The following is a 21924-nucleotide window of genomic DNA, read 5'->3' on the forward strand; positions in this document are numbered from 1 at the left end:
TCCAAAACCACAACCGTCTATTGAAAATACAAGTAATGTCAATTCTATAAGAACTCACATATCAAAATTTGATGGACAACGCTCAAGCCCACAACTGTCTATTAAAAATAAGAGCGCTGTGATTTCTCTAAGAAGCAATCTATCAAACTTTCATAGATAGCACTCAATCCCACAACCGCAATTGAAAATAAAAGTACTGTCATTTCTCTAAGAAGCCATATTGATCTTTGATAAATGGAAATCAGCCCTTGCATGTGAGGAATGCTACTCAAGCTCTGCCATGCGATTTTAAGCCTCCAAAATAAGCCTCAATTTACTCACACTTCCATCCAAGCATTTAGAGGAAGCAATGATTTATAGGTGTACAAATTTTCTGGGGCCTACATCCAGCAGCATAGGACTTGTAGTCTATGCTGAAAGAAAAGAGTAACCCCAGCAATATATTCTGCACATTTAGATTAGGCATCAAATCATAGGTTGTCATTGAGCCTTGTAAAAGGGGTGTAAAAAAAAGGATAAAATCCAAGACCAAAAAGCATCTTATAACATCAAACTGCCACCATTTCTCCAACAAGCAACATATCCAATTTCGACAGATAGCTCACAAGCTATTCACGAGACGAACACTTTTGCAACTCTATAAGGCCTTCAAAAAATAATCTCCATTTACCCACAATGCGATACAGGCATTCAGATAAGTCAATCAATGATACATGCAGTAATTTTTTGGGGGATAAAAAACAGCAGCATAGTCACACATGGTTAAACTTAACAGAATAAGTAATCCCCTTGAAATATATTCTGCACATTTTGATCAGGCATCAAATCATATAATGTAATTGAGCCTTATATGGGTGCTTTAAGAAGCAAGGTCAAATCCAAAACCACAACCGTCTATTGAAAATAAAAAATGTCAATTTTGCAAGAAGCCACATATCGAATTTTGATGGACAGCGCTCAAGCTCACAACCGTCTATCGAAAATGCAAGTGCTGTCATTTGTCTAAGAAGCAATCTATCAAACTTTCATAGATAGCACTCAAGCCCACAACCGCCTATCGAAAATAAAAGTACTGTCATTTCTCAATGAAGCCACATATTGAACTTTGATAAATAGAAATCGAGCCATGCATGTGAGGAATGCCATCCAAGCCCCGCATGTCAATTTTAAGCCTCCAAAATAAACCTCAATTTACTCACACTTCCATCCAAGCATTTAGAGGAAGCAATGATTTGTAAGTGTACAAATTTTTCTGGGGGCCAACATCCAGCAGCATAGGCACTTGTAGTCTATGCTGAAAGAAAAGAGTAACCCCCCCCCCCAAGCAATATATTTCTGCACATTTAGATTAAGCATCAAATCATATATTGTCATTGAGCCTTGTGAGAGTGCCGTAAAAAAATGATAAAATCCAAGACCAAAAAGCATCTGTATAAAATCAAACTGCTGCCATTTCTCTAACAAGCAACATATCCAATTCTGGATAGATAGCACACAAGCAATTCATGAGGAGAATACTTTTGCAACTCTGTAAGGCCTCCATAATAATCCTCCATTTACCCACAATGCGACACAGCATTCAAATAAGTCAATCAATGATACATGCAGTAATATTTAGGGGGATACAACCAGCAGCATAGTCACACATAGTTTAAGCTTAACGGAATAAGTAATCCCCCTAAATATATATTTCTGCACATTTTGATGAGGCATCAAATCATATATTATCATTGAGCCTTATATGGGTGTCTTAAGAAGCATTGTCAAATCCAAAACCACAACCATCTATTGAAAATAAAAGTACTGTCATTTTTCTGAAATGCCCAAATATCAGACTTTGGTAGATAGCATTTAATCCATGCATGTACAAATGACCATTCCAGCTATGCATGTCAATTTCAAGCCTCCAAAATTAACCTCAATTTACCACATTTCCAAATAAAGCAATGAATGATCCACGAAGCAATTTTTTTTTTTTTTTGGGTCTACAAGCAACAACATAGGAACAAATAGCCCAAGCTAAAATGAAAAAGTAATCCCCTAAGAATATATTTCCGCACATTTTAATTAGGCATCAAATCATATAATTATCATTGAGCCTTATATGGGTGCATTAAGAAGCATGATCAAATCCAAAACCACAACTGTCTTTGAAAACAGAAGTACTGTCATTTCTAATTTCTCTATGAAGCCACATATCAAACTTTGATAGATAACAATCAAGTCATACATGTAGGAATGCTATTCAAGTTCTGTATGTCAAGTTTAAGCTCCAAAATAAGCCCAATTTACCCACATTTCCATTCAAGCTTTCAGATTAAGCAATGACTAATAGATGTAGAAATTTTTGGGAATACCATTCAGCAGCGGAGGCATTGATAGTCTAAGCTGAAAGGAAAAGGAAATCCCCTAAAAATGTTATTTTCTCTACATTTAAATTGGGCATCAAACATATATTGTCATTGAGCCGGTTCAAGTGCACTGATAAAAATGATAAAATGCCAAACCAAAAAGCATCTAAATAAAATCAAAGTGCCACCATTTCTCTAAGAAGCCACATATTCAATTTTGATAGATAGTGCAAGCAATGTATGTAAGGAATAAATTGTAGGTAAGTCAGAAACAAAAAATACATCTGGACCTTGTTAGCCTGTCCTTGAGTGAGAATATGAAATGATCAAGTTACAACATACAAGGAAATGCAATCAAACTGCAAATAAAATCTAAACTTCTAACCTTTAATCAATGCTTCCCAAGTGGAGGCCTTAATTCTCCATATGTTGTAGGCAATACCCACATTTCTTTTTAAATTAACTTACAATTAAAGTTCGTCTGATAAAAGTGCTGAACCACCATTGAGATTGATTCAACTGGTCAATATGGAAGATACTGTGAGTTACTTGGAGCCGGTGCTGTAAAAAAGTATACAGAGCTTCAATCCAGTAGAAGGCAAAGAAGGTGGCTGGGTGGTTGAAACGAAATCTCCATACAAAAATTCCGCAACGACGAAGCCTGATCAAACGACTCTACTACGAGATTGAGTTCTGAGCAAGTTGAAGAATGAAAACAATTATTGGACTTTCACCAGTCATGACAGACACAGAACAAGACTCTGAACTTCATCACTGAAGCTTCCGTTTCTGGGAGCTGCCGATTAGCAGAAGAAGCACCGTCACCTCTAATCATAACTGTGAAGAAGAATGAAGGGTGCCGGGGTTAGAGTATCTTCATCTTCATGATTATTGTATCATTCGCAGAGACCTCAATTGCAGCATCTTCATCAATGGGAATCTGGGGGCAGATCAAAATCGGATATTTGGGGTTGGCGACTATGATAGAGAGAAACCATAGGGTTCATTCTATGATTGGGACGCCAGAGTTTATGGGCACCAGAGTTATATGAAGAGAACTACACAGAGAAAGTGGATATATATATTCATTTGGTATGTTTGTCGGAGATGATGACGCTTGACATTCCTTACAGTGAATGTGATAGTATTACAAAATTCTACAAGAAAGTAACCTCTGGGAAAGACCTAAGGCCATGGACAAGGTCAGAGACCCACAAATTAAGGGCTTCATTAAGAAGTGCTTGGGTTTTGCGAGGCCTTCTGCATCAGAACTCCTTCAGGATCTGTTCTTTGAGGGGCTTGATGATGTCAAAAAGAAACTGAGAGCTAACATTGTCGCGAACACGAAGGGAGACTAGGTGAGCCGTGAGGGAAATTTCGTATCAGCAAACTGAGGAGAGGAAATGACAAAGGACGGCAGGATAAATTTTCGTTGATCTACTGTACTGGAAAGCGTGAAACACAAAGAAACTAGGAGGGAAAATTTGAACCAACCTAAGCACGCGGCCTTTGGCAATACGCATGTCGACACCGGCGAAACGGTGTTTTCTCAGAGGGAGTATGGGTTCGAAGGTTTTGAATCGGAGAATCTCCGGCTGCACGGGTTCTCTCGGACAGCCATTGATCTTGATGAGTCCAAAGCCGAGCTTGCAGTGAGTCGCGGCGACGGCGATCTTCTTGCGGCTAAAACATTGAACTTGTTCGATTTGCCACGCCAAAGCCATTGCGTGTTCGTCCTCGTCTACCCCAAAACTAGTAGTAATGCCGTGCGACGATACAAGAAGCGGTGTATCTGCCATTGTCGGTGCCCTGAAGTTACCGTTAGGGTATTTTGAGGTTGGCGTAAAGGGGAGGGTTTTGGCCTTTTGGGGTTTGGAGGGCGCGCGAAAATCACAAAATTTCTAATGGCGGTGCTGGTATTGGTAATGTCGGCGTCCTGAATAATTTTCCGTTACCGACTTAAAGTCGGGATAATTTGGAGTTGGCGTGAAAGTAACGAAAAAACAATCGCACTTCCTTTTAATGGCCGTTCTGGAAATTTCTTTTCTCGGAATTGGCAATTTTATTTTTATAAACAGCTGGCTTTTTTTTTTGGAAACTCAAGAATAATTTTTCAAATTAACTATAAATCAAAATATAATCAAAACAGGAATTCTCAAATATATAAAAGGAAAATTTAGTGAAAAAAAAAATGAAAGTATCGATTCTTTCCTTTTTAAAAAAAATTACCATCTTTTAAAATAATATTTAAAATATTAAATTTTATTAATTCATATCTTGTAGTAGTAAATAATGATATCATTAAAAATATCTTAATTATTTATTGAGAAAATTTATCATCCATGGGAGGAAGGCAGTGTTTGCTTATAGTAACTGGGGGGAGATGATATTTTTTAATGAACAGATTATACTTTTTTTTTTTAGTCCTATAACATTTTTTACTCTGAAACCATTTTATTTATAAATATAAATTATGTTTAACCTTTTAGTCCTAAATACTTAATAAGTTTTTTTTAAAAAGATATTTTAACCAGGAATGTAATTAGCAATTTTTTTTAACTGAGACATCCTATAAAATAAAAATTAAACATTTAAATAGTATGTAATTTTTAAAAATAATTAACTATTCATATAAAATATAATTCAGTTACAAGTTTGTTATAATATTAAATAGAAAGAAAATTTTATTTGTATAAATACAAAAAAATTATGAACAATATATTGTAAATTTTTAAAAGGCAGAAAAGTTATATGCTGTGTTGAAATCTTAGAATCTTAGCAACTCGTCAAGAAAAGATATATACTCAATTGGACGAGCTCAATCAGCTTGATCATTTTAACAATCATGGCAACTCGTCTCAAGTTACTTTTATTTCTATCAACTCAATATGTCCCTCCTTTTTAGAGAAAATTTGCTCAATGGCCTCAAAAAAATACAACTTTCATAAATTATGGAAGAAGTTTTTGAATATTTCAGAATATGGCCCATTTAAAATAAATTAGATGCATTTTTACTACATTGTTCTCAACTCCATTCAGTCTTTTTTATTAAAATAAGATATAACTGATGTTATTTTGATCTGATTTTCTTGATTTTATTTCTCCATCCATATGGTTAACGTTTCTTATCGTACTGCTGCCTCTCTTTGTTTATCTTCTCTGTTTTTCCTAGATATTCTCATCACATTGAACAGAAAACTACATTATCGAATAGAAAATTGTCTTGTATTCGTTTATCTAGAGGTTGAAGAGAATCATCCATAATCGAAGTTCCATCATCTTCATATATTCAGGTAATATATCCATTGAATCAGTAAATCATCTATTCCTAATCTATTTTTTGTTGTTATTGATCATGCAATTTGCTTGAATTTCGAACACAAAACATATTATTTTCTCACTGTTCGTGATTTTTTATTTTTTATTTCGGTTATTTGATTTTCTATGATCAGCTAAGCCGTCTGTAATTTTTTTCAAACCTAGCTTGATCTGAGTTGGGTGAAGGAGTATGGCGTTTTCGTGTTTCTGATTAACGTAGTATATCATTGATATACTATAGTATCTCATTGATAAGTAATATCAGTGTTAACTTACCAATACTATGTCATCTTATAGATATGGGGATGCTTAATCTGATAATTTCTTATGATAGAAAATGGGATTTGAACAACCGTTACATTGATGGTTCATACTTAGAGGTGCTTGTGGAAGATACAACTTCCTACCTTGATGTCATGGAATTGTGTATAAGAAATTGCAGTTGAGTGCAAGTCATGAGGTCAAATTGATGGTTTCTTTTGATATTGGAACTTCAACATATAGTATTTTAAAGGTGAAGAATGACAATGATTTGATATGGTATTTTATTCGCTGAGAAATTCTAATCTCTTTAACTTCCCGTTGATTGTCTCTATTTCCAATGGACCTTTTTCCATACAAGAAGTGTTTTGAACCTTGCCATGAAGGAGATAGTTCCTTAACTTCATGTTCTTCTACATTTTCCAATAACAAGAATTGTAGCGGACCTGATGAACTTTTGCAAATAGATGATATTAAGGAGGGAGGATGCTTTCTTTAGCAAATTGGAAGTCCAAATCTGCAACTGTTAGCTATGAAGAGGAATTTTGAATACAAAACTCTGAAATCAAATGGTCAAAGGCTTGTTGTTGCTTGTAGTATTGATGGTTGTAAGTGGTACGTACGGGTCTCAACAATTTTCTTCTACTCAGGTTTGGGTCATTAGATAGTATGTAAAGGACCATACTTGAGCTGTTGACGTCATGCGCGGTGACCATAGGCAAGCAACAAGCCTTATCATTAGTGAATGTGTGAAGCAAAAAGTTATTGATGGAGAATGTAATGACCTGAAATCAATAATTAAGCACATGCGTAAGGAATTTGGAGTTGGGTGTTAGTTATTACAAGTCATGGAGAGTAAAGGAACTTGTTTTGGAAGCAATTCAAGGTTGTCTGGAGGACTCTTATGCCCAATTACCTTCCTTGTGCTATGCTTTGAATCACACAAATCCTGGTACTATTTATTAGGGATATACATTCGTTTACTAATTATATATTCAAGCAATAACTGAATTAGATATATTGTGTTATTTAGACAGTAATTATGTTTTGTATCCTACTTTGTTGTCTGATTATAAATATAACACAGGTACTGTTACCATATTGAAGATGGCGGTAATAGTCGTTTTAAGTATTTCTTTGTATCATTTGCTGCTTCTATTGAGGGATGGAGCCATTGTCGACCAATTATATCTATTGACGGAACTTTTTCACGAAGATTATCCTCACTCACGACAACCTCAGCATTAATAGAGTGGAAGATATCATCAACATTATTAACACTTTATCTTTGTCCCCACTATTTTCTGTTGTTTGACAAGGATGTCAAACATTTTTCTATCATTGATCGCATCTCTATTTGACTTTTTGCGATCTCAATTTGTCTTTCTTCAATCTGTAGCTATCGCTTCTCAACTATCTCAAGCTTTTTGTATATTCTCTCACTTTTTGATCTAGAAAGTGAGCCTCGCATGCTTGTTTCTGGGTCATCATTGTCAGTATCTTCAACACTTAGAGGTGACACAGTAGATGTTCCTACTGCAGCTTGAGTCACGCTCTTCTCTCCTACAAAATGTGCATATAATCCTTTTCCCATTCTTGATTTGTGATGACCAACTCTTGTATTTTCAATTGTAAGATCCAAAATAAAATGATACATGATGAGTTACAGCTGCTAATTAATATTAGATGCAAGTAATAGCTAGCAATTTTTCAATATATATTAGATATAAAAAATCATATATTACTGATATACACGTATATAACACTGATATACCATTATATAGCACTGTTATACAAGATAGTGAACTCTACATTTTTTATTTTCCCAAAAATGCATATCAATTGCACCTATCTGTATATGATTGACATATAGTTACAAAAAACTATTAAATATTAAATGATTTACAAAAAGTAAACATGATCACGTTCTTTGCATTCTTTGCATTGAACACACTTAAATATAAGGTAAACATAAAATTATGAACATACTTACATTCTTTGCATTGATCATGTTCTTTTCAAGTTGTGACCACTCATAATAATCATTCGTTGTCCATTTCAATATCCTTGGGAGTGCGTCTCCTACTTTTTCAGCATATTTATGCTTTTTCAATGCCGTATCATTTCATATGCCCAAGCAACAATGGCATATGGGAACCTCCAATCCAATAATTGACACCAAATTTATTAATTGCATCCTTAAAAGATTCCACAGTCATGTTGTAGCACACCCTTCCCATGGATATTTTTCAAACAAGTTATCATCTTCAAGCAATTTGTAAAAACTTGTGATCAATGGCATTATGATCTTGCTTTGACAAGAGCATGTTCTCTAAACAAATTAAGTTTTGCTAACTTGACAAAATCCGCATCATTGTTTGGGATGTTGCCTCTAAAAACAGAAAAGACGTCCTTTCTTTTAAGCAACGTGTTCTTGACTTGAAAGAATTTGTCTATGAAGGTTGGGATGGGTTTTTTACTAAAGTCCATAGCAGGTAAAGGATTACAATTTAGGCCAGTAGAAACAATTGCAAACTCCTTTAATAATCCAAAGGTTAGCACTTTTCCTCTAATCAAAAAGTATAACTTGTCATCCCTTTTGCCAGGGCATTGGCTTCAAACCAACCAATGCACTAATCGCCCTGGAAAAGCACGCATTTTTATGTCTAGTAGGTGTCCTAGACATCCTTTTTTGAATGTTTCAAGCTGCTCCTCATTTAGTTTTTGGTTTATTATTTCAACAACTTCAATCTTGCTGCCATGCAAAATTCTCTGGTGAGGATTCCAGAGATCCTTATGGACGATAATATCTTGTGCTTCTTTGGTCTTGGCTTATATTCTCTATTGCCTCTTGTCTTTCCTACGAACGGCCCTCGAAGTTGTTGCCCCTGATATTTTAGAAAAGTGTTATATATATTTAAGTATTAGCATTGATGAATCAAATATAAAAGCAATGAAAAAAATACACTTCACAATGGTATGTCTTTGATATAGGTACATATATCATTGGTGTGCTAATGGTATATCATTGATATATATATTTCTTAAACAGAATTGTAGTAAGGAGGATTATTTGATTAGATGAAAAAGAACAACTGAAAGAAAGAAGAAACAGGATGTCACAAGGAAGATGTACTTTATAAATTATAACTAAAGAAACATAAGCTCTATCTACTCTTTTAATCTTAACACAGATATCTTTAAATGAGAAAAAGAAAAAGGAAACTTACCAACTCTTATGTAAGCTTATTTAACAAATGGTTTAACATAATTCAATTAAATAGGAAAATAACTATCCCAACCATGCAACAAAATAATAAGGAGCAACAAAAGCCATCCACAATAATATTAATAATATTAAGCTTATAGCTATTCAAACATGCTATCCCAATCCAAACATTATGGACTGAGGCGTTAAGATAGTTTTGCCTGATAATTAAATCGGTCCAGAAATTCCTAGCCCAACTCACAAGTGGTGTTAAACAAGTAGGCTGGTTTAACTTAGAGGAAAAATGCCACTAGCTCAATTTAATTAACTTAAAGGAAAAATGCCACTGCCTGATGGAAAAATGCCATTATATAGAGACCGCATGTTTTGATGACATACTTCAAAACCAAATAAATCCTCATCTTTGTTATCAAACAGAGAGAGTTCATAATTGTTATTAAATCTTGAAACAGGTACTGGTATTACTGTAAACACTATCATTTCCATATTAAACGAAACTATCAATGTAGGATCATAACTATCATAATTTTCTTTGTCCATCTTATAACCATATCCAATACAGAGCTCCATTGACACTAATTGCTTTAGAACCATGCATTATCCCCTCAAAATTTCCAGACTCTATTTCTTTTCATGACACTGAGCATAATGAATATGCTTGCACGCGATTGATCACCACATCATATTCAACATATCAGTGAATATACTCTCTTTTTTTCCTCTTTTACCAGGGACCGGGAGGGAGAGGACAGGTCACCTTTTTATTATCAACATCTTTCTCTTTTACCAGGGATCGGTAAGCAGATTTATCGACAAAGACCCAAGAAAGACCTCACAACAACCGGCCAGTTAGCTTCTTAGATCGGTTTGATTTGACAGAATATATCAGTGATATAGAGAAAAAACCTGGTGAAGTGGGACGATTTTTCCTCTTTGGCGGCATTGACAAAAGACCTGAAACCCTCACTTGAACTCTGCCTTCAGTAACAGAGTATGGCCGGCAACCTACCCTCAATCTGTAGGTTTAGCGTGACTTTGTGTAGAAGATGCAGTTCTGGACTTCCTCACCTCACATTCGTAATTTTTGACCTTGAATCTGTAGCAGCAAGTCTGCCTGCCTCGCGTTCGTCTTTGTTAGTAAATGAATATGTAGAACTTCGGTTTGCCTCTTCTCTCGTTTGTGTGGTCTTCTTTTCCAAAAGTATAAGTCAGTTTATTGTCCGGTGTGAGCTTTTTCGGTGGTTGCTGTCAGGTTCTTCGGCGTCTGACCGAGAGCGTATCGTCGTCTTTCGTGTGGGGTAAAGTGAGTGAAAGCAAGTGTGGGCCAAATGTCCAGATCTTCGGTTTGAAAAAGGGAATTAGGGTTGTGGGTTTTTTTTTGACCGAAGGCATTGGGTTAAATTTGTCTTTGCATCAGATGAAAATTAGGAAAAGGCCATCCACTTAATTTATAAAAGGGAGAATGACAATTAAGGACCTGCTAAGAACATTAATTCAAATTACGGACCGTGAAATTTTGAAATCAAAGTTAAGGACCATGGTCTTTAATTGTGATAAAAAAAATGTAATTTATGAGGTGGGATTCACTAACGCGACTTGGGAATTCACTAACCCAACTTGAAAAAATTACTAAAGTATATTGTGAAAACATGAAACTCCACTTGGAAATGAAATGTTTAACAAAAAACGCCACTTGAGAATTCACTAACTAGACTTGAAAAAATTTCTAACGTATATTGTGAAAAAATGAAACCCCACTTGAGAATCATTAATAAAAAGTGACTTATCCAAATTGGTGTTTTTGTATCAAACAACCGATTCCCAAGTGACGTTTCATGTTTTCACAATATACGTTAGAAATTTTTTCAAGTCTAATTAGTGAATTCTCAAGTGGCGTTTTTTGTTAAACATTCCATTTTCAAGTGGGGTTTCATGTTTTCACAATATACGTTACAAATTTTCTCAAGTTGGGTTAGCGAATTCCCAAGTGACAATAATGAATCCCACTTCACAAATTACATTTTTTTTTAATCACAATTAAGGACCATAGTCCTTAATTAGGATTTCAAAATTTCATGATCTTTAATTGGAATTAATGTTCTAAGCAGGTTCTTAATTGTCATTCTCCCTTTATAAAAAGGTGGGTTATTAATTTTATTTAGTCATGTAAGGTTGGCCAAATTTGCTAAAGCCCCTATGTTTTATTCCTTTTTTTTTATCCAAATTTAAGAGAGGAAGAGAATTTAAAAGAAAAAACAGAAAACCAACTTCATTTACTAAAGGATACACTCATTAACCATATATTAACCAACTAACTGAGAATACGGACAAAGCCCATTAAGCTATCGGATTAAGCTTTTGTTTTTCTGGCTCGAGTTTAGAAAATTGAGATAGTTCGGCATAAAAGGGATTTCTCAACCTGTTTAAACCCTAAAAAAAAATGGCTTTAGCTTGGGTTATCCATTTAAACTCATATTTACTATAAGCACAACAACTTGAGATATTTTATATCTTTGAATTAAATTTAAACTTTAAAATATGTATTTGTACTTTAAAATTAAAATTTGTATTACTTATTTTTAGATCTTAGAATATTTTAATTTATACTTTAGAGCATAAATATTCAATATTGTAAATGTCGAACGTCATTTAAAAGTAAAGAAAAAATAGAAATGACTTTCAAGTTCAACCTTGAATTTCATTGATAAAAACCAAGTTTAAATAGATGATCAATTTTGAGGTAAAAGGGCTTTTAAGCCCAAGCCCACATGAAAATAGATGTGAGTTTGTAACATGAACATGAATAAAGAATTATCAAACCAAATGAAATCATTAATTCATCCTTTAGTCCATTAGCAACTAAGTTAAGAAGATGAGGGCCAACCAAAAGAAAATCTTGACTCAGAACAATCTTTACACCTAAAATTAGTATTACCCTTTGGGCATACTATCCTACAGATATCCAAAACCTCACAGACATAGCAGAGAAGCTTAGCTAGATAAGAAAATGGCAGTAAAAAGTGCCAGCAGCATCATCATGTAATGCTTCAAGTTTACTCCAAAACTACGAACTCCAGAAGAGTGGTCCTGCTGCCTGCAGTTAAAATTCGCAAACCAATCACAAAAAAGACAAAGACTTGATGATAAATTAAAGAGTTCTTAACAGTGTTTTTTTCACATGTTTTGATTATGTTAAAGAACATGGTAATAAACAATTAATCAATCAAGTGATGGGTTGGAAAGATTGGATACTTCTGAAGAGACTTGAGGGGTCCACAGTACAGAACATTATCTGGTGCTGCCATTTCTGTATCCCCATTTTCTTCAGGATTGACAATCCTCAGGTATGTTTCTTGGCCAAGATACCATCGGTCCAGGTTTTCTGCTCTCAGGTTCCATGCTCCAGTGTTATCAAGAGAAACAAGGATTGCTGTCCATGCTTCAGGATAAACCTATTCATTGGGAACATGAACACTTCAAACACAACACATAACAGAACTCAAATCCATCAATGGTTGAAGATTATTGCATGGCAACACAGCAGCAATTTACTAAGAAAAACTAACCCTCTCAGATACATAGCATGCTATTTGGAGCGCAAGCTAGTATGAGCGTATGGTCAGGTCAACAATTAACAATCTACTTTTACAGTTAAAATCAAGGTCAAGGTTATTCTCAGTAGCTGAGAAGTGTTCAAATCCAAAGGACATCCGTGACGAGCAAACAATGAAGATCAACTCAATTGCTCGTTAAATTTCAACATTTGACATTGGGGAACATTCATTCAACTGTTTTTTCAAAGCTGAGCTAAAAAGGTGCAGAATCAACAAAAGAAAATCCCGAGATATTAGATGCTTGCAAAAGACAATATCACGAGAGCAATATGGCCATGGGATGTATAAATGTAAAGCTTTTTTGTCCCAGCAAAGTGATATATTTTTCAAAGGAAAACAAACCTGAATTGTGCAGCGAATAATTCCATCCCACTTATTATATGTACCTCTAGAATTTTCTGACCACTCACCATAGCCCATCCTGGAGTCATAAAATTTTTGAACTCTGATCACAGACCCTATTATACCTTATAAGCGACCAAGGGAAAAGAAAAGGACCCATACCCCACTACGAAAAAGGAGTAGCCATCCATGTGAAAGCTCTGTATTGTGGTGTCATTGTTGTGCAATATAATCTCAATGAACCCTCCATATGTAGCATTGATTAAAGATCTGTCCATCACTGGAGTTCTATTCAGTGGCTTACTGGGAAAATCGAGCTTGTAAATTCCTCTCAACTTGTGGTGGTCAGCTAGCCGAAATGGTATCTCAGGTTTAACAAATGAAATGCCATTAATGGCAGCTCGAACTTGGCCATTGATAGGCACTGGAGGCAGAACCTTCAACATGTAAGTATCAGTTATATTGATGGAGCCATACCGAAAGGACCCTTGAGGATTGGGACGAGCTCCACTGGCAGATGTATTTTGCCTAATCAACAAAGGAAACTTAGTACATGCAGTAAACAGGTTCATAAAATCATCAAGATGGAAACGTTAGCTGCCTTGTCATTTACTTGCAGCCATAGAACAAATTATACCAAATAAATCATATCAAATGTAAACCCAAGAGCACAATTCATATAGGCCAACACTAACACATCAATAGTTTGATTTTTGAATAAATTTTAAGTATGAGCGTTAAATTGAGATTTAATAACATCAAGTCAACAGATATGTGGTTTTCATATGCAGCATAATAACTCAAGGAAGTAACCGTGTTCTGAAAATTTTAATTACACCAAATTCCAAGTGACAAACCTGACACTTCTTGCTTGGTTCATTGATGCCTCCTTGTCATAAAAATCATTGGGTGGATCAGGGAGAGGACCAGTTGCTGGTCCCTTGGAATTGGAATAATGTAAAACTGCAACTCCTGTAACCCTTTGCCACAATGATTCATTAACAAACCTGGGACTTGCAACAATATAATAGTCTGTGCTTGCATTCTGGTCCATGGAAACCAGAAAAGAGTATGACTGCCCAACATGAATATCAAATTGACTGTAATTTGATTGACTTGTGTAACACCCCTCTGTTTCTACCAAGAGTAGATTATGATTCTGAATTCTGAAGTTCAAACTAGTTGAAATCCCACATTATGAACACGGAATCCGATAAGTTTGCCTGCCATATAAATTTTTAATCCCAATAAGTATTCAAATGGCTCCAAATGGTTACCATGCAAGGTGCTAGATAGAATTTTAAAGGATATACTATAAGTATATAGCTTAATATTTCAGTAACAACAAGCCATGAATGCAGTTATTGCCAAGTAGTATGATATAACATCTTTAATTAAGTCCTTACAACAACTTTTAAGTTGTTACAACGTCCGGGTTGAATGCCAGATTGAAAGCACACCCAAGAAAATCTCCAAAGATATCACATTACATTTTTTCCTTTTTCCTTTTCTTTTAAAAAAAATCATCATGTAAAAGAAGAATCAGCAAAAATCAAATTTTACATTAGCACTGTAATGCAGCACTAGCAATCAGAAAGAAGGTATAATTTAGACATTGCAAATGAAAATAAGAATTTACAGTGAGAAAGAAAATTAGTTGAAAAAGTTCTTTTAAGAAAAAAACAACTGAAAACATAAATTTACAAAGATAACATCATTTTACCAAGTGGGAACACCACAATTTGAGGGGGGTAAGTGAGATTTTTTTTTTTTTTGGTGGGGGGGGGGGTAGTGGATGAAGCGTAACATGTTTAGCAAATTAAAGGGAGAACAAAATAATACCTGGGTCAACATTAATAGTTTCATACTGAATACCGCCTGGTACAAGAGTGGTGTTGTAACGATAAGGCCCCTTCCCATTAATAAGAACTCCATCTGGCATGCCAAGTTTTTTTCCAGCATCCAGTGTTGTTCGCAGGGCCTAAATTTAAAAGATGCAAGTATAAAAGAAACCAATCATAGAAAACCCCATCACCAATATATACAGAATAATCCAAAGACATTAATTAAAAAAAAAAACACAAGAGAGTTACTGACTGTGTGGTTCTGTGTAAACCAGTCACCAATCAGAATGACAATATCCCCATCTGGTTGTGCAAAAGGAATGGGAATGTCTTTCCTGTTGTTGATCATAAAGGGGCCAAAGCCACCAGAAGCTCTTTGGAAACCAAGAGAAGGGAAGTAGAAGTAGCTCCCAATTTGATCTTTGACTTGAAACTGATATGTCCAATTCCATTTGGAAGGAATTGGACAGTTTGTGCCAATAACACCATCCTGCCATGAATTACGTCGCATTTGAACACCAGGCCTATCACAACCACATGAGAATCTTGTTAAATCATAATCACGGAACTTGGGAAGTGAAAGCATGAAATAACAAAGGGAGAAGATGGAACCGACCAAGTAATGAGGAGATCTTCATCCAATTCATTCCATACATTAACAACAACATTGTTATTTGTAGTCACGTTGATAAGAGGACCAGGAAATTCCCCATTGATAGCAATCACCTGCAATTGATGAATTGCATCAAAAGTTCAAAATAAGAAAAAAGAGACAAGAATAGAACAACACATAAACGGAAAAAGAGATTAAAAATACTTAAGAAATCCCAGTGACCATACTGAAATTCCACAATCAATTTCAGTTTTACATGTATCAAACATAAGAGAAAATTTGGCCGTCCACTACTTTACCAGTCTAGACTGTTTCAGCGATGCTTAAGAAGCACTAGCTTACTGAATACTAGGTAAAATACAAAACAAAAATACGAACCGCATGAAAAACGGAAAATCCAAATTTAAGAAATGAAACAGGATTGTACAGTGAAAGCCTTGGACGCATTTTACGCAAGAATAACGGCTGGATTCCACCATTCAATTGATACGGATCTTTAACATTTAAGAAATATTAAACAACACTTTATTAGAGAAGAAAAGGAAAGAAATAAACCAAAATAAAACCCAATCAGTAGTGCCATAAAGTAATTGACAAATTTCCCAGCATAAACGACACGCCATTTCAGGAAGGAAAACGAGAAACACGAAAAACACCAAACCCAAGAAAAAAGGCTCTGGAAATGGATCTAAACAAACGTTATTGATCATAAATCACAAGAAAAGAGAAGAATGATGTACAAGAAGTTTACAGAAGAACATCAAGATTAGAGAAAAGAGCGAACCCGTTGAGGAACACCGAGAGGAGAGACGGTGGTATAGGAGAAATGAAGCTCACTAAAAACATATGGGTCTCCAGCAAAGCAGAGAGCTGAAAGCAGGGCAATATGCAAAAATGAAAGCAGAGCGAAGGAAGAGAAGCGGCAAAGAGCCATGTTGATGGGTTTGAAAGAAAGTCTCAGAAGTTTTATGGTTAATTATAATATATATATATATATATAGAGAGAGAGAGAGAGAGAGAGAGAGAGAGAGCGAGCGAGCTTTGGTGGTTTTACTGGTTTGTGTGACAGTGGAGAGGGATACAATACTTCTTCAGTTCTCCTTCCACATGACTTCCGTTTTTGTAAATTTCATTGCCATTGTCAATGACGGACTACCGGCTCACCTGTTCTTTTCTTTCTTCCAAAAAAAAAATCACTCATTCCATTTTCATTTATAAGGAAAACAACCTCTCATTATTTTTTTATAACTTTATTTTTTTATTTATAAAAAAAATCACATATCTTAATTAATAAATAGTTATTACATTTTTTCTTAAATTACTCTTCGTTAATTCATAATTTTCATTCATGAAAAGCAATTAATGCAACCTTACTTTGATTAATTCAATATAAAAATATTTTAGTCTATTTTTTATTTTTAGAACATAATTACAGTTGTTAAGTAATTTTATTAAACTATGTGATATAATTATTTTTATATATATAAAAATGAAGGGGGTATGTAGATTGCAAAAAAAATGAAATATAATTTTTATGTAACTTTTATGGATGTATTAATTGGTTATTCTTTCCGTTCAAAAATATAAAATATTTTTAATTAAATTTTACTCTCAATAAAATAGTTATCTATTTTCAAACTAACCTTATCTTCTTATATTGATCCTTATTAAACATCCTATAATAAATATAAAGTCATTTATTAATAAGAGAATTTTTTTAAAAAAGTAATGATTACATCTTAAAGATTAAAATATTTTATATTTTTAATATTAACTCCTCAAAAAATATTTTATATTTTTTAATAGAATTATATTTTTTTGTTATAAATTTAAATTTACAGTTAAAAAAGTTTTTATAAATAATGATGACCGGCTATAGGCGGTGAGGAAAGTGAGAGAAAACAAACAGTTGGAGGAGGGAAGGGAAGCACAAGTTTGGGCGCGTAGTGAGGCATTCCTTTGTAACGTTCAGATTTCTGAAAAGAAGGGCCACTCTTCCCACATGCATCCACTCAGCGGGCCCCACTTTCCTCTTATTTTATTTTTAACTTCCATTATCTTTTTTTCCCCCCATTTTTTTTAAAATTTAATTAATTTTATAGGTAAGCTTCTTTAGAATAAATAAATAAATTCAATGGTAAGGGAGATATACCAGCTTAACCAAAGTTCTCAAATTTGAGTCTTAAGAATGCAGTATTTGATGGTAAAATTTCTATCTAAAAGATCGAATTTAATACAGATTAGTTAAAATTGTTGGTTTTTTAAATATAAGATGATTTACAACTAAGAAAATAAACTTTACTCACATGTGTCCTTATTAATTTTTCGGACATTTTATCTAAATTTAACAAAATTATTAGTGCATTAATTTATTTATCCTAAAACATACAAGTATTCCCATTATACTCATATTTATCTTCATTCTTTGAGAAAATATAATAAAACTTTGGTTCGTGTCACAAGATTGTTGTTAGAACTTAGAATTCTATGAATAAAAAAAATGATTTGTTAATCTTACAAATCGGACAACTTTATATTTTCAGAGGGTCTTATGTATAGGACCAAGCCTGGTATTTTTTTAAAAAAAATTATGAACATATAGTTTAATTTATTATAAGTTTTATTAATCTAAGGAAGTGATTAGGTACCCATAGCAAATCCCAGCAAGTAGCAACACTATCTGATGGTTCACAAACTTGAAGATCATGCCATTGACCTCAGCATAGTAAATGCATAATTGCCGATGTTGTGTTCTTTGTCCCAAATATTTTTCATATTTTATTTACAAATCAGATTATTAATTTTTTATTATAATTTTCTTCTTTACACTCCATCAAATGATAGTGAAAAAAGTATATTATTAAATGACATATATTTAATAGAGATAAAATTAAAATTTATTAAATTTTATAATCATAACAATGTCAAGTTCAAACTTGAAGATGATACTGTTATTAAAACAGCTAATATTTCACAATACAAATGATGCTCGTAGATAAACCTTTTAAAAGTTGATGGATTATATACATTCATTCTATTTATTATATATTAATTAATCAATAAATGATTGAAAGGGTGATTTAATATGGACATATTTGTTCTAAGACAAGGGACTAAATTAAAAATAAAAAAAGCTTATATATTTAGACTTACATACTTAATGTGCTTGTATCTAATTAAATTAAAATATGCAAATTTTTTATAGATTATTTTTTATAATAAATTATTTTTATTAATTAAATTAATGCATTAAGAACCACGTATCATAATTTAATTTAATATAAATATATTAAATATATAAAGTTAAGTATATGAATCTTACCCATTAAGAATATAATAAAATGAGACATCAAACGAAGGATCTCACGTTGATAAACATGAACAATTGAAAATTTAAACTTGCTAATAAATGAAGATTCAGTCCTTATTACATGCGTTGACCCAATCAAATATTGCACCCATATTTACATCTGATTATTAATTGCATACATTAATTCTACGTTCAGTGATCTGATCAGATCATTCCCTGTCGAGGAATTGAGGAATAAATGCTCAAATATGACACGGCACTTTTGTCTTTTCCTCATTACAAGTATTTTTTTTTTTTTTTTGTTGGGTCCACTTTTCCTACCTCGTATAATTAGTTGTTGGTTAATTTTTACTCGCTCCGTTTTCACATACATAAAAAACTATATTACACTAAAAAAAAACTAATTAACTATAATAATTAAATTTAAAAATAAAAAAATAAAATTAAAATATTCTATATTAATCAATATAAGCATACATTAATTATTTTTTATTAATGTAAATTATAAAGAGTAATTTAAAAAATATGTAATAAATCATTGAAATAGGTGATTTTACTTATATAAAAAATAAATAAAAAGTAATAGTTTTTTTACAAATAAGAATAGAAGGAGTATGATACTATAAGTAGTATTTTTTTTTTTTTGTTAAACAAAACAAGGAATCTCTTTTTAAGTGATACTATATTTAAATAATATTTTTATGAATCACTTTACATGGTTTTATAAACCGGAGATAACGCTTGATCTGCAATCTCAAAGATTGTTCCCTTATTTTTGGCTTAAACCAAAAGAATATATATAATCACACTTCATATTAAAATATTAATAATATCTAAAATTAAAAAGTATGTTATTTCATTGGATGATGATATTATAGATTGGATTCTTGGCAGCACTGAGAATAAACAATACTGGCGATGGCTTTTGAGCTTTAATTAACTTGATGCTTCATCTTAGAATCTCCCAAGGCTCTAATCTCTAGAATTGGTTGGACATAAGAATTAGCACCAAAACATGGATCGTCCGAATTAAAATAAAATAATTCAGATTTATTATTATTTTATTTTATATTTTCCATCTTTTAATTTTAATAGATGTAGAATTTAAAATAAAGTACCCTTTTAACTATCATTTTAGAAATTGTTTTATTATTTAAAAAATAAAAAAAATTAAACTTGGACCAATAAAATTAGATCTATATCGTCCAACTCTCATTGTGACTATGCATCAATGAAACAAGTGTACTGTGTACTGTGTTGGTCAAACATATTTCTTAAACATAAATATTGCCATGATATATTAACTTTAATATCTTTAATAATTTTTTAGTGACCCCTTCAAAAGCCATTAATTTAATTCGTTTTAGTGGTTTGACAAATTTGTGAACAAGTAGCTAATTATGGGTACCTTTTTTAAGGTAATGGAGGTTGAGCATGTGCAACATGAAAATGAAGTCATTGTAGCGAATGAAAGTGGATGGTAACATTAAGTCATAAATTAATTATGACAAAAGTTTGGTTTGTAGAATTTATATCTCACAATGAAAGAAAAGAGATTAATGAATATAGTAGTGGTGAAGTGATATGCATGTATGGAGGACTTAGGATCTTCTCAACTTTTTTTACGAAAACTAATATGCGCGCGCGCGCGCTCATAGATTAATTTCATTTCTTTATTCTTCTTATATACTTCCTCCATTTAAAAATATAAAGTATTTTTTAAAGAGTTGAATATTAAAAAGTATAAGACATTTTTAATCTTTTGAAGTGTAATCATTTCTTTTTTAAAAAAATATTTTATTAATAATGACTTTATATTTATTAGAATGTTTAATAAGAGTAAATATAAAAAGATAAGACTTTATATATATATATATATATATGTATGTATGTATGTATGTATGTATGAATGTATTATGGGTTTCTTTTATTTATTAATTATCAGGAATTTTAAATTGACGCAATATGATATTTGAAATTGACTTATGAGATAGGTGCTCCACTTAACAAACAATGAGATTAAGGACATAGCATGATAATTTCAGGTAAATGATAAATTGAAAGGTAAAATAATTCTTTGAGTATGAACGAGCGTGTTTCTTTGAAGGATAGGCGTGACTAACCTACATGCAATTATGTAGTCATGTGGTTTGGTTGGGTAATTTTTTGGGCCTGCAATTGGGCTTGTAAACAATGATACCAGTGCATATTAGCAATTTCATCATGAGGTAAGTGGAGAAAAAATGATAGAAAAATCCTCCTCTAATATGAAAATAACAATGAAATTTTACAAAATATTGTAGTTTTTTTAAAGTTTTTTGGTACCTTTGCGACATTGATATCTTTTATGAAATAATTGAAATGATTTAAATATTATAAATATTAGTAACTATTTTGGTTTAAATAATGATCATTTTTTATAACTAAAATAAAATAGTAAATGACAAGTAATTGTTTTTAATTATTGGAGTCTAAGTGTTTTAAATAGCAATGACTACTTTGAGTTAAGTAATAATTATTTTTTTTGGCAATGATTAAAATGAGATAGTTAATTATATTACAACTTCCTCTTTATAAATTTTTTAATCACTAAAGTTTAAATGTTGTAAATATTAGTTACTACTTTTATTTAAATACTATTTTTCTTCTCAAAATGGATAATAAATAATAAGTTTTTCTCTACAAATATTTTGATCATTGAAATTCAACTATTGTAAATAGTAGTAACTAGTTTGGTTTAAGTAATAACTGCTTTTATTTCTATAAATGACTAAAATGGGAGAAATAATTAGGGAGAATCTCATTTAAGGTCCTTAAGGGAGAAAAAATTGCAATTAGGGCCCAATACATTATAAAACTATTCTATAGGTCCAATGATCCTTTTGCAAACATGTTTTAAAAATAAAAGATACAATTGCTCTTAATGAGAAAAGGCAACAAGTACAAGTTTAAATTTTTATAATTACATGTTTACGAATTCATAACTCTAGGCTCATATTAACAAGTAATTATTTATTGAAAATAAAATTCTTATCTAAAGTT

The 21924-nt window shown here is 32.5% G+C and overlaps 2 protein-coding genes across 2 annotated transcripts; one reads left to right on the top strand and one right to left on the bottom strand.

The window, feature by feature from the left end:
* Nucleotides 1-2879: 2879 nt before the first annotated feature.
* LOC129316586 (probable serine/threonine-protein kinase WNK11) lies at nt 2880-3709 on the top strand. Its single transcript, XM_054961002.1, has 4 exons — nt 2880-2891; nt 3098-3215; nt 3258-3394; nt 3497-3709. Exons 1-4 carry the CDS (start codon nt 2880-2882, stop codon nt 3707-3709), a joined length of 480 nt encoding a protein of 159 aa, XP_054816977.1.
* Nucleotides 3710-11963: 8254 nt separating this feature from the next.
* On the bottom strand, nt 11964-16619 carry LOC129316053 (monocopper oxidase-like protein SKS1). The gene is given in 10 exon segments (XM_054960299.1): nt 11964-12253; nt 12412-12611; nt 13116-13194; nt 13278-13643; nt 13973-14303; nt 14306-14338; nt 14958-15096; nt 15213-15483; nt 15576-15685; nt 16357-16619. Coding segments are annotated over 10 exon segments (1782 nt in total). The 5' UTR covers nt 16507-16619; the 3' UTR covers nt 11964-12150.
* Between the last annotated feature and the right edge of the window lie 5305 nt (nt 16620-21924).

This window comes from Prosopis cineraria, unplaced genomic scaffold, assembly GCF_029017545.1.
Source record: "Prosopis cineraria cultivar Desert tree isolate PC_DT_omini unplaced genomic scaffold, ASM2901754v1 PC7, whole genome shotgun sequence".
In the NCBI taxonomy this organism is placed as follows: Eukaryota; Viridiplantae; Streptophyta; class Magnoliopsida; order Fabales; family Fabaceae; genus Prosopis; species Prosopis cineraria.